A 12,535-nucleotide genomic window follows, 5' to 3' on the forward strand; every position below is an offset into this window, starting at 1 on the left:
TTTTATGAATCTCCTATCACCAACTGTGGCGCGGCGGCGACTCACCGATGTGGCGCCTCCTGCTAGTCATCCAGGGAATTAGCTTTTCCCAGCCCGGAGCACCCTCTGCAGGCTGGTGTCTCACCTGCCACTGGCCCCATGTCCTTCCCAGACCCCGGTGCCCTTTACCCAGGGGTTCTGCCCCAAGCAGCATCCTACAGTCTGGGTCTCCCCACCCAGGGGAACCCCCAACCCCCTATCCCCACTTGCCTCAGTGGCTACTGTCTGTCATCATCTAGCCCCACTCCCTGGGGCATACTGTAGTCTATAAACTGCTCATCGTCAGAAGGGGGGTTGGACCAGCTGCCTCTGCCTGTCTCTGGGTTGCCCCTCTGCAGCCTCAGTACCCTTTGTGGGCCCTTAACTCAGCCTGCAGCCTGGAGTTTTGCTAGGCTGGGGCTTCCTAGCTCCCTCTGCACCTTCACCCAGCGCTGCTCTATCTCAAGTACCCTGCTCAGCTTCCCAGGCAGCCAGATCTTTCTCTCTCTAGAGCCAGAGAGAGACTGTTGTGTCTTTTTCAGCCTCTGGCCCTCAGCCCTTTTATAGGTCCAGCTGTGGCCTGATTGGGGTGCGGTCCCCCCTGTGGCTGCTTCCCTCAATCAGCCTAGCTTTTCCCCTGCCGCAGCCCTCTCCCAGGGCTGTTTTAAGCTACACCAACTTTCTGGAAGTGAAAGAGATGCCATAGGATAGTACTGTTGTGCAGTATTAAAGGCACTCCTGCTCAGGGGTGACTCCTGACCCCAGCACGCCAAGCACGTGCTTGGGGCGGCAAGCCACGGGCGGCTTCCTGCTGGTTGCCGCGAGGACGGCGGGCAGGCTGCCTTCGGTGGCTTGCCTGTGGAGGGTCCGCTGGTCCCACGGCTTCGGTGGATCTCCCACAGGCACGCCTGCGGGAGGTCTGCCGAAGCTGCGGGACCAGCAGACCCTCCGTAGGCAAGCCGCTGAAGGCAGCCTGCCTGCTGTGCTTGGGGTGGCAAAATGCCTAGAGCCGCCCCTGCTCCTGGTTGACCAAATCATGTAATAGACTTGTTGAAGTCCAGTGAATCGTGTGAGCAGGATTCGCCTTTTATCAAGTACTGTAAGCAAAGAGTACTTATATAATGAAATACACTAATAGACTATTATGGATAAGTCTGATACTCTATAGTGTGCATATGTACAAATAACCTATACAGATATTGACTTATTCCAAGGTTAATAGCAGTAAAATATCGACAGAGAGGATGGCAAAAGAGCTCTTGGGGTGAGGTTGGTTAGAATTACTATTCCTGTTATATAGAGGAACATACAATAGCCCAGAGAATTTAGCTGAATATGCAAATTGAAGCAACAAGTCATTGATAGAGCTGGAATTAGAACCCAGGATTCTTGGCTCCTAGGATTCTGTCCTATGCAGTAGATCACATTTATTATATCTATCACATTTTACTAAATGGTGGTTCAGCCTAAGAGAAAGCATTAAGGTTTTGATGACCTTCCTAGCCTTCTAATATATTTTTCTTGATGCTTATTCTTAGGGCTTGTCTACATGTGAAAATTAATCTGGAATAAAGCCAGGTATGCATTTAAAGCAGATTAACTATTCCCAATTAACTTCATGTGTTGATGCTCTTATTATGGGCTAAGAGTAGTATATTCTGAATTTTCTTAATCCAGATTGATATAATTCAGAATAAATCAGTCTCATTCTGGAATAAGAGTATCCACACAAGGAATTTAATCAGAAATAGCTATTCTGGAATAGCATGTAGACAAGCCCAGTTATAACAACAGAAGATAAGAATCTTCAGTGTCCACCAATACTGCCACCCCAGCAGTCACAGGAAACAGAGTATATGGGAGACACTGACTTCATCTTGCATATCTCTGCCAAATTTTCAGAACACCTCCAATGAGGTCCCCAAAGTCTCCCCCTGCTCTCAGATATGGTAAATAGTTCAGTGAGAATGGGAGCTGCTTTAAGCATTTACTACCTTGATTCCTGTACATTAACATGTGTTGTAGAGATAGTGACATTCATAGAGATTAGCTCCTTTGATGGTGATGCATTCTGATTTTTCAGAATGTCCTTCTTCTCTTTTGATGATTTCAACGAAACTAGAAGTCTTCCCAACTAGCAGCAGGTCATCCATTTCCAGACTATCTTGTACCAATAGTTTTTACGTAACTTCTCTCCTCTTATTTATTTATTTAGTTATTTATTTATTTATCTATTTTGCAGAGGATGAATACCACTTTGAGCAAGATGAAAGAGAAAGTCAATGAAGCACAGTGTGCTCTGCCACTCTTCACTTGTCTCCATGTCAAACCTGATGTGTCAGAACTTATGTTTGCAGGTATGTTTTTTCAATCTCTTTATTTAGTTGTCATTTGTGAGGTTCCCCTCCCACTCACACACACTTTTAAAAAAAGTCCTACTTATTCTTAATTCTTTTTTGGACTAAGTATATCCCATGGCTTGGATAAATCTTGAATCATTGGTTCCACTCAGGGCCGGATTAACTTTTTTTGGGCCCGTCCCCAAACGTATTTGTGGGCCCCCCAGGGAAAGATTGTAAGAGGGGCCAGGGGCAAAAGCTTAGTGGGGCAGGAGCTAGAGTTGGTCCCTGGAGCAAGGGAGGGGCTGGGGTAAACTGCAAGCACAACAGGGCTGGGGAGGGGGTGAACAGCATCCCCCACACACACTCTGCCCACATAGAGTGGGTACCAACCTGGTTCTAGCCCATTCTCTTTGTCTCTCTCTGCACGGAGCTGCCCCTCCTCCTGCAGCAGCAGGACTGGTTCTCTTCCAGCCCTCTGGGGTGGGTGTTCGGAGTGGGAGGAGCAGAGGCTAATGTGGTTGCTCCTATAACCGGACTTTTGGTTTCCAGTCAGCACTGTTAACCAGACACTCAGGTCCCATTTTCTACTGGAATTTCCAGTCTAAAACTGGATACCTGGCAACAGGGCTGCCAGAAAAGCCGGGGGGAGCGGGTAGCAAGTGGTGGGTGGGCTAGGGAGTGGAGAGGACCTAGTGGGCAGGGGCATGTCTGCTGTACTGCCCAGGTAGGTTGGAGACTGTGGGGAACAGCTGACACAGTATCCCCAGCCCAGCTGACATGACAGTCAGTGGTGGATTTAGAGATAGTGGGGCCCCCTGGCCCTGTGCTCAGCTTCATTTTCAGGGCCCCTTCTTGGGACCCAGCCAAGAAAAAGAACATTTTTTCTTATCTCCCCCTGACTCTGTTTTTCATTCTTTTTTTCTTCATCCTCCTCCTATAAGTAATAGCAAGTAAATGAAAATAAAGAGAGGTATTTGATTGTTCTGGTCTAACTTATTTTTCAACAGACCTCTTGAAAATCATGGAGGGTCTTGACAGACCACTTAATGATCTTTCCAAATATTGCTTGTATAGTTAGCTAATTATTATAAAACACTTTGGATAAGAGTGCTTTATAAAAAAAAATGTAAAAAAAAGTTGGGGTCTGGGGTCTGGCCAGGAATTAGAGTACAATTGGGGACTCAGGGTTGGGGCAGGAGGTTGGGGTGTGGAGCGCTTACCTGGGGCAGCTCCTGGTTTCTATAAGGGGTGCAGGTGGGAATGGGGTGGGGTTCAGGAGCTCCTGTTTGGTGCTCAGGGTAGGGATGGAGATGTGGGAGCGTGAATGAGTTAAGGCATGGGGCGTGGGGTGTGTAAGGGGTGCAGAAGTCAGGGCAAGGGGCTGGAGAGGTGTGAGGGGGTGCAAGAGTCAGGGCAGGGAATGGTGGGCATGAGAGGGGATGCAGGAATCAGGGCAGGAGGCTGGGGAGGTGTGTGGGGAGTGCAGGGGTCAGGGCAGGGGCTAGGTGTGTGTGAGGGGGGTGCAGAGGGTTGGAGGTGTGTGGAAAGTGCAGGGGTCATTGCAGGGGGCTGGGCATGTGTGAGGGGGTGCAGGGGTCAGGGTGGACAGAGGGCTGGGGGTGTGGGCTTGGGTCATAGGGTGCGCACGGCAGGGGGCTGGAGGGGGTATGCCCCAATTCCAGCCCCTTCCCCAAGGCCCTGGCCCCACCTCTTCTCCTTCTTCTCCTTCCCCCCACCCCCGGAGCAGTGAGCGTGCTGAGGCTCCACCCTTCCCTCTCCTTCCTGCTGGCAAACAGCTGATCGGTGGCAGGGAGGGGGAGGGGAGAGAATATAGCACCCTCATGAGAAGAGGCAGGGGTGGAGTGTGGCTGCCAGCAGAGCCTGCCCTGCTGCAGCAGGAGCCCCAGGAGTCAGCAGCATCAAGCTTCTGCCCCCATGGAGGGTGAGGGGGGGCGGAGAAGAGGTGGGCTGGACCGAGTCCCATTTGGACTGTGGGCCCGGTGCATGGTAAATCCAGTACTGGTCCCACTGTGAGAATTACAAAAGAGGTTGGGTTAATTTTAAGCAATGATTAAAGTTTATTAAAGTTCATAAGTATATGGAAATTGAACCAGATAGTTTAGATTTTTGACCAAATGAAAATGTTTGTGCAAAGTGTCTGCTTTCCTCAAAAATATTCTACTTCACAATGGAAAACTGAAACATTTTCAGCTGAAAACTGAAGATGCTCTCAGTATTTTTTTTTTTTTTTGAGGAAAAGTTTAAATTTTCCACTGGATGGAGGTGATGGAGCTGTCTATCAACTCTGCTAGGGGGAGGGATAGGTCAATGGTTTGAGCATGGGCCTGCTAAACCTAGGGTTATGAGTTCAATCTTTGCAGAGGGCACTTAGGGATCTGGGGCAAAAATCAGGGCTTAGTTTTGCTAGTGAAGGCAGGGGGCTGGACCCAATGACTTTTCAGGGTCCCTTCCAGTTCTGAGATATGAGAATATATATATATATATATATATATATATATATATATATATATATGGAAATATACCTGAGTCCAACTCTAATGTCTGAAACACAAGACCACCTTTCCTTCTAAATATTTCTTTTAACTTAACAGTGTTATTTTAAGACTTTCATCCTTATCATGTACCATGCTCTTGAAGTTTTCCATCCAGTATAATTTGCTAAACCATTCCCTCCTTATATAATTGCATAACCTGTCTTGACTTGAGATACAGTAGGTTTTGAACAAAAATACTTCCACTTTCTTACTTATTAGGTTATGGATGTAAGATAAATCCTGTCTTGTTCCTTCTTGTTGAGGTACATTAATTGTATAAGATAACATTCCTCAGAAAGGTGATGGCAGCTGATTGAAATCTTGCACCATCTGCTTTTATGCTCAAGGCTCTTAGTGTTCATTCTATTCATAGTATTTCTGACCCTAGTGGCGCCGGTCATGCCCAGAACGGTAATAATTACTAACTAAACATAATTCATATGATTTATTTCAGGAAAGTTTTTATTGAGATAACTTTTAAAAAAACCTATCCAGCCATTTTTACTAAAGTATAGTCAGACAGTGACCCTTGTAAGAACTGTAAGAACCCTTGTATCTTCACAGCACCAGCATATATAGCTGTAGTTAGTCAGATTTACCTGTGGTGAGAAATCTGAGTTCACAAAACATGTACATCTATTGTGGATTTCCCAAATTTCTTTACATATAAAAGACAAATTGCAACAGAAAGAAGAGTTAGCTAAAGCCAGGTCAATCCAAGTTTAGTTTTTGAGCTTCTGCACCTGAAATTGAGTATAGCAAACTCATGATTGTTACCAACATTCCAGAGAGAGTAAAGTGCATGAATGCACCGCTTCACATTAATGTGTAAGTTGCATGGTTCAAGTTGGAAACACTTTCTTATGGTGCACTTACTTTCTCAATATTGCAACATACAAGAAGCTAAATTTTGCATCCCTTATTGAGGTACCATTGAAGCCAATGGGACTCCTCACTGTCTGCCTCCTATATCAGAATAGGTCAAAATTGCCATCTACTCAGCTAGTGTAAATCCATATAATTCCACAATGGAGTTGCACTGATTTACATCAGGGGACAGATGCAAGCAACATTGAAGTCAATTGGTGGTACCTCCTTTGACTTCAATAATGTTTGGATTAGGTCTCAGATGAGGAACTTACGTAACTTATTTTGATATAAGTGCCTTTAAAAGGGCATTGCCACAAGTGTTCAAAACCAAACCACCGCAACTCCTTACAGGGGGCAAATGACTATTCCATTTCCAGACATAGTATTATAAAACGAGATTTATACAGTGCAATAAGAAAAACAAAATATAAGGGATTTTGACAGTAATTACATATTAAGATTTTTCTAGGTTCATTGCCTTACCAGGGTATTGATATAACTACAAAGAGTACTGAACATAGATGTATCATTATTTACACTATGGTAGCTTCTTCCCTTCAGGTCAAAGCTTGTGTCTCAGGACAGTTTGAGTCCTGTCCTACCACTGAGACACCACCCGTCTCCAATGAGATGAGTGACTAAAAGTGAGATCAGTTAATTATAGGAAAAAGGATCCCTTGAGTTCCCTATGCTCTGGGTCTGAATAGAAAAATTATCTTCTTCTATGCAAATTCCAAAGCTTGGCTATGACAGATGCATTTAATTTGTTGGTTTTCTGGCCATGCTGTTCCTAAATTTAGTTACACTATTAAGATCAAAGTGCTAAAGTGCATTAACCTCCAGATTACTATCTTTGGAGCTCTACATTTCCTGCCATGCCTGTACCTGTATTTGTGAAACACTTGAAGTGTTTTTGCTTGGGCATGAATAGTATATTTTGATCAGATAACAACCTTTCCAGGCTGTGAAGTTTGAATGACACAGTAGTCCTGGTCAAATATTTCCTCTTCAGACAGATATGGTTTCCTTTTTATTTTATTTTTAACCAGATCTCTGAATTTCACCAGCATGTGAGAATAAGCTTAACATCTTGCATTTTGCTGGAATCTCTCTAAGCAGTTTCTTGCACAAGCAAGAATTAATTGTCTCAAAGGAGTTAAAAAAATAACACCTGCAGACAACACATTGTTAGCCAAACACTATGTTCTAACATTAGGCTGCTACTTATACTGGTACATCACCAATCACATTGATTTCATTAAGCTCTATACAAGAAAACATTCCTTCAAATTAAAAAGCTTTCTCGGAGGTGCCATTTTCATGTATTCAGAAGTTTTGTTGACATTAGGAATCTAATGCTAGTGTCTTCTCTCTTCTTTGAGTCTTTGGTATGTTTATAATATGTTTTAAGTCACCTTAAGTCAATGATCCAAAGTTACTATCAGGATGGATTTGATTTAGATCAAATTGATTGAAATCATGATTTAAATCACTAATCAGGAAGACTCAATTTAATCATAGATTTCTACATAAAAGCGCATTCTTGTTGGTTGTTATAACCTTAATACATATTCTTCACAATTCAGAGATAGATGTAGGTTTCATTTTTAGAAGTTACACACTATACATTTTTAAAGTGATTTATTTTGAAAACTTTTCAGGTTAGTTTTACAGCTGTATCAGAAAATGAATGATTGTTTGGTTATTTCATTAACCAAAGGTAATTGAAGCAGATAGTTCACCTCCCAATGACTTCATAAATATCTCCAATTCAGCAGGTTAATCATTAATATTTGGAAGATTTTCTTGCCATGCTGTATTAGGAGGAGAACATCACCAGACAGACATTTAAATTGTTTTATTTAATTAAAACAACGTAATGTATTCTGGATTTTTTCTTCAACAGCAAACATATAATATTTTAACAAAACAAACATATGAATTTTTGAATTTAGTTGAATATTCAAGTTTTTTAAAATCAGGTTTGTTTTTGTTAAAATTTTAACTATAATAGTTAAATGAAATATTTAGAAAAACAAATTAAATTAACTATGTTAGCCAGGTCAATATGAGAAATCTGAAATATTGGCTTCTGCAGCTAACTCAGTCATCTTCACCTTCATTTTCCGGTTTGTTCATAATCTGGAAAAGAAAAACAAGCTTTCTTGCTTTTTCAGGTCCCAAGCAATTTCTCAGTTTGGAATGAATTAGTCCAAAGGAAGAAAATATTCTTTCTACACTGGCAGAAAAAGCTACTGCTGTTAAAAGTGAGATTATCCCTAATCCGTGAAATATTGGAACTCATTTACAAAACTTTTCGTATATACTACATGAATATATTGTCTCATACTATAGAATTAGAATTTATAATCCCTATTCCATGAGGAGATATCTTTGAGCTGTCATGTATCTTAATTAAAACTATCTTTAGATAGAGTTTTTCCTCAAAAAGCATGTTATCAAAAAAGTGAGATTATCACTTCAACAGTCTGTGAATCCAAGTGCTTAAGTGACTTCCATCAGTTCACTGGTGTGACTTTCTTTAAAGCGTCATCAGCAAACATATTTCTTGAATGGTTCTTATTCCCAAATTAAGTCTCTTTCACAACCTGCTGCCATTATACATTTTCCCTTCTAGTGAGAGAATGTATGGTAGATCTCAAATCAATGAAGGCTACACTCAGAAAGGCCTCAAGGCTTCTGGAATATGCTGCTCAAGCAGTTTGACTTCTGTTTCTACTGCCTGTCCCTCCCTTCTCACATTTATCTCCAGACTTCTTCTCTTTGTCCAGATCTATTCCGCCCCCCAAAAATCTTCTATTCGTTGGACTTTTTGAAACTTTGCACTTTTAGAAAGAGGTAAGGGACTGACTCTGTGTACACAAATTTGAAGAGGGTCAATAGGGTTGAGGTCTGTTATTTCTCACCTCTATTATTTAGTTTAAAACATTTTTACTGTTAACAAGTATGTTTCCTGTGGAGACACAAATCCACAGTTTGAGAACTGCAAAACTAAGCATCTCTGATGGTATCTTCTAAACTGAGCACTGAGTCCCATTGGATAGATAGAAAGATTAATCTAAATAATCTATACAGAAGCCCCTGAAACCTCATAAGATTGGGTCCCTAATCCATGAAATATTGGAACTCATTTAGAAAACTTTTCTTAAACATTACATGAATATATTGTCTCATACTATAGAATTAGAATTTATAATCCTTATTCCATGATATTTAGAGACCATCTCCTACTGCAAGTCAACGAGATTTAGATGTTGAAGAGTGTAGGTCACTTTTGGAAGTGGAACTCAAGCTCCTAAAAGCAGCAAAGAGTCCTGTGAGACCTTATAGACTAACAGACGTATTGGAGCATAAGCTTTTGTGGGTGAATACCCACTTCATCAGTTGCATCTAAGCTCCTAAGTCACTCAGGCTTTTGAAATTTTTACCCCATGCATTTATTAAGTGTTGGACACGCCACAAAATGTACAGTCTCCTTGTATATGTACATTTTATAAAGAAAAAAGAAATTGTATTATAGTTACAATGTTTTTGCATCCTCTGTTGTTAGTAAATTTTTAACTGGCTCCCAACCCTGTCTGTTCTAATTGTATTTCGCTATAAGTCTGAGTCTTTGGTGAAATCCAGATTTTACTTCTGGAGTCTCTTCAAAGCTTTGTGCAATTTAAAACAATTTCATGTGCTCTACCCGTCGCCATACTTCAAATTTTCAGTAAACTCATAATGAAAGAGAGAGAAACCTATAATATTGTATACCCAGCAATCCCTGAGGATCACTGCCATTGTTGGAATTTGTATTAGTGATTCACATTGACGCATGAGATGGAACACAGATGTTGTATAGCCTGTTTCACTATCTCTCCCCCGACACTGCCTGCCTAATTTTTTCAACAAATTTGGTTAGGATAAGAATGGGTGAGGTTTCCAATTTAACTTCAGGATCAAAACACCAATTGAAGTCCAAGGGAGTTTTGACTTCTGCATAACTTGGAAGACATTTCCAGGGGTTCTTGACCTAGTGGCATACCCAGATTACATGTGTCCTGGAGAAACACTTTCAATTTAATTATATCTCTGGTATTTTATATCAGATGAACAGGGAACAATTTACCAGCAAGTATATTTCCTTGTATGCTTTTCTTTCCTCTTGGAGAAAGGTGCCAGTCTTTTGTGTATGTTACAGATGAATTGTTTTTGTTCATGCTGCATTTATGACTAGAGGGAAAATGTGAGCTAATTTCTTTATGTAATGCATGCAGATTGGGTGGAATTCAGTCCATATGAGATTGGTATGGCGAAGTATGGCACATTTATGCCTCCTGATTTGTTTGGAAGTAAATTTTTTATGGGAACAGTGGTTAAAAAACATGAAGAAAACCCCCTGCACTTCTTCATGGGTAAGTAAATGATTAAAATGAATAAAACCAAACTGACATTTCAATTCTCCTCTTTCCAGTGCTTTTAAATTTGTCTTTTTGTAATCAGAAACAGTCTGACACAAGAATAACCTCTATATGAAAAGTCATATCTTAATAGTCTGATGGGAACCCATAAGAATGGTTCCATATTCAGTGATGGGAATTTCCTGATGTGGTGCACATCTAAGTTTAGGATCTAATCTGTCCCAAAATCTCATTGTTTGTGTTATTCCAGTGCATTCTCAAAGTAGAATTAGCCATTTAAATAATTTCATATATGTTTTGTTCTGCAAGTTTCCATTGATTTAGTCATTTTCTTCCCATTTCAGGTGTCTGGGGCAGTGCATTTTCTATATTATTTAACAGAGTACTTGGAGTTTCCAATTCTCATAATAAAGGTCCCACCATGGAGGAAGAATTAGGTAATGTAACAAAAACAAATCTATTAGCCAACAACTGGTATTAAGATTTTAGTGAATTAATAACTCAAACATCACTATCACTCTAGATCTGTGTGTGGGTGTATGACACTATGTTAACCTTTTCTTGCATGTCAAAAGCCAGGAAAATTTCCTTTCACCAATTTACATTGATAGACACCAGCAAAGGACTTGGAGGGCAGGGGAAGAGAATTAGTATTGGCTTACTTTTTCAATACTTTCCCCGGTTTTATTTATTTGTAGTCTAAATAGGCGCTGTACTTGACCTGTGTCAGGGCTATTGGAAGAGGAGAGGTCTTGCACATAAATATTCTTTAAACAGATTTTAAAAAAAAACATGATAGTTTAAATATATGTACACCAAAGTGCTTTTTCTGATTAATGTGGTCAGCTTCAGGAGCCAACAGACTGAAAACCTGGCCTCATGGCTACCTGCAATTATAATAAATGTCTTTTGAGGATGGGACTACTCATGTAATTGATAAAGAGATAATGCAGCTTTTCACCTTTTGGTTGCCAGGTCCATTCTATTCCAGGGTGCCCTAAATTCTTACCATCTGATGATAGTTTAGTTTCCGTGAAACTGGTTTAGTGGTCTCCGTTCACTTTCTACTGGACAAGTGTCCACATCATTGTAGGGAGGGGAATGTTGGAGCTTGATGGTTGTGGTAAGGTACATCTTTCAAAAATGCTATTTTGGGGTTTTCTAAAAGCTTTTGATATTGGAATGATTTTTACTCCTGTACTGTGTCCAGAGATGGTGGATAGGTGCTCATGAAATGCATTTAAACCACTAAATAAACCAGAATAGTCAGCATCTGTGTCCATGGCCTGACTTGAGTGGATGAGAGTTGGCTGTGCATAAAAACTCCACTATCTCTTCTGTCTGGTAGTTGAGACTATTGCTGGGACAATATGGAGAAGCTAGCTTTGTCATGCTGCTCCTGTCTTCTGTCAAATAGAAAAATTCAGCTTACAGGGCTTTCTGTCTGGTATAGTTCATGAGCAGCGAAACTCACTGCATAAAGAAAAAATAATCTGATTAATATAATAATCTGTCTATTTGAGTTAATTTTTGAGGTACCGAAACATAGGAATTTAGGCATTAGTGAGCATAATACTTCAGCAGATACTTAAGTTTAAGCACGAGTAGCCCTATAAAAATCACTAAGTTTACTTATGTGTTTAAAGTTATGCCTGTACTTAATTGCTTTAATAGAACAGGGCATCACTCTGAATTTTTAAAGAGATCTTTTCTCTGGAAAAAATCCTTAAAAAATATTATCTATTTTTTACACCTCCAAAAATATTGTTCAACTTTTTTCATTACAAGAATCTTTGCTCTTGGTTTGAGATGTTTCCTGTTTGTGAGAATTTTTAAAGACAAATACAAAATACCTCAAAGTGAGAGTTTACCATGGAAAGGGTGATGAAACCTGAACTATATTATGCTGGCAAAACTATAAAACTTATACAATGGAATCCTGGCCAATTAAAGTCAGTGACAAAACTTCAGCTGAGTTCAGTGGAACCAGGACTTTACCCAAAACCTATACGCCACACTGAACATAAGAATTAAATAAGCTATTTCTCATATAGTTCTTTTTAAAAAATATATCTTTGACATTCAAAATTTATATTTGTGGCTTTTAATAGTTTCTTTTTTTGGTTGTTAATTTTTGTCTTATCAGATATTCTTTGTTATCATCCAAGAATTTGTAACATTTGTCTTTGTTGCGTACTGTTAGCATTGACAGTAGTTTAGGTAGTATCTGAATAGCTATTTAGTTCGCAAGAGTGAAAATATCTAAGGAGAAAATCTGTAATGACAGAAACTCTTCTGTGTCTGTATAGATTTCTACAGTGTAATA

General features: G+C 40.3%; 1 protein-coding gene across 4 annotated transcripts in view; it reads left to right on the forward strand.

Moving 5' to 3' along the window:
• Window positions 1-12,535, forward strand: part of PLA2G4A (phospholipase A2 group IVA) — a 308,898-nt gene that overhangs the window by 262,319 nt on the left and 34,044 nt on the right. For all 4 annotated transcript variants that reach the window (XM_030572624.1, XM_030572622.1, XM_030572625.1 and 1 more), the window contains exons 10-12: window positions 2,261-2,375; window positions 10,066-10,203; window positions 10,554-10,646. In XM_030572624.1, the coding sequence (XP_030428484.1) occupies window positions 2,261-2,375; window positions 10,066-10,203; window positions 10,554-10,646 (346 nt within the window). The remainder of the gene's footprint in view (window positions 1-2,260; window positions 2,376-10,065; window positions 10,204-10,553; window positions 10,647-12,535) is intronic.

Source organism: Gopherus evgoodei, chromosome 8 (genome assembly GCF_007399415.2).
Source record: "Gopherus evgoodei ecotype Sinaloan lineage chromosome 8, rGopEvg1_v1.p, whole genome shotgun sequence".
Taxonomy (NCBI): domain Eukaryota; kingdom Metazoa; phylum Chordata; order Testudines; family Testudinidae; genus Gopherus; species Gopherus evgoodei.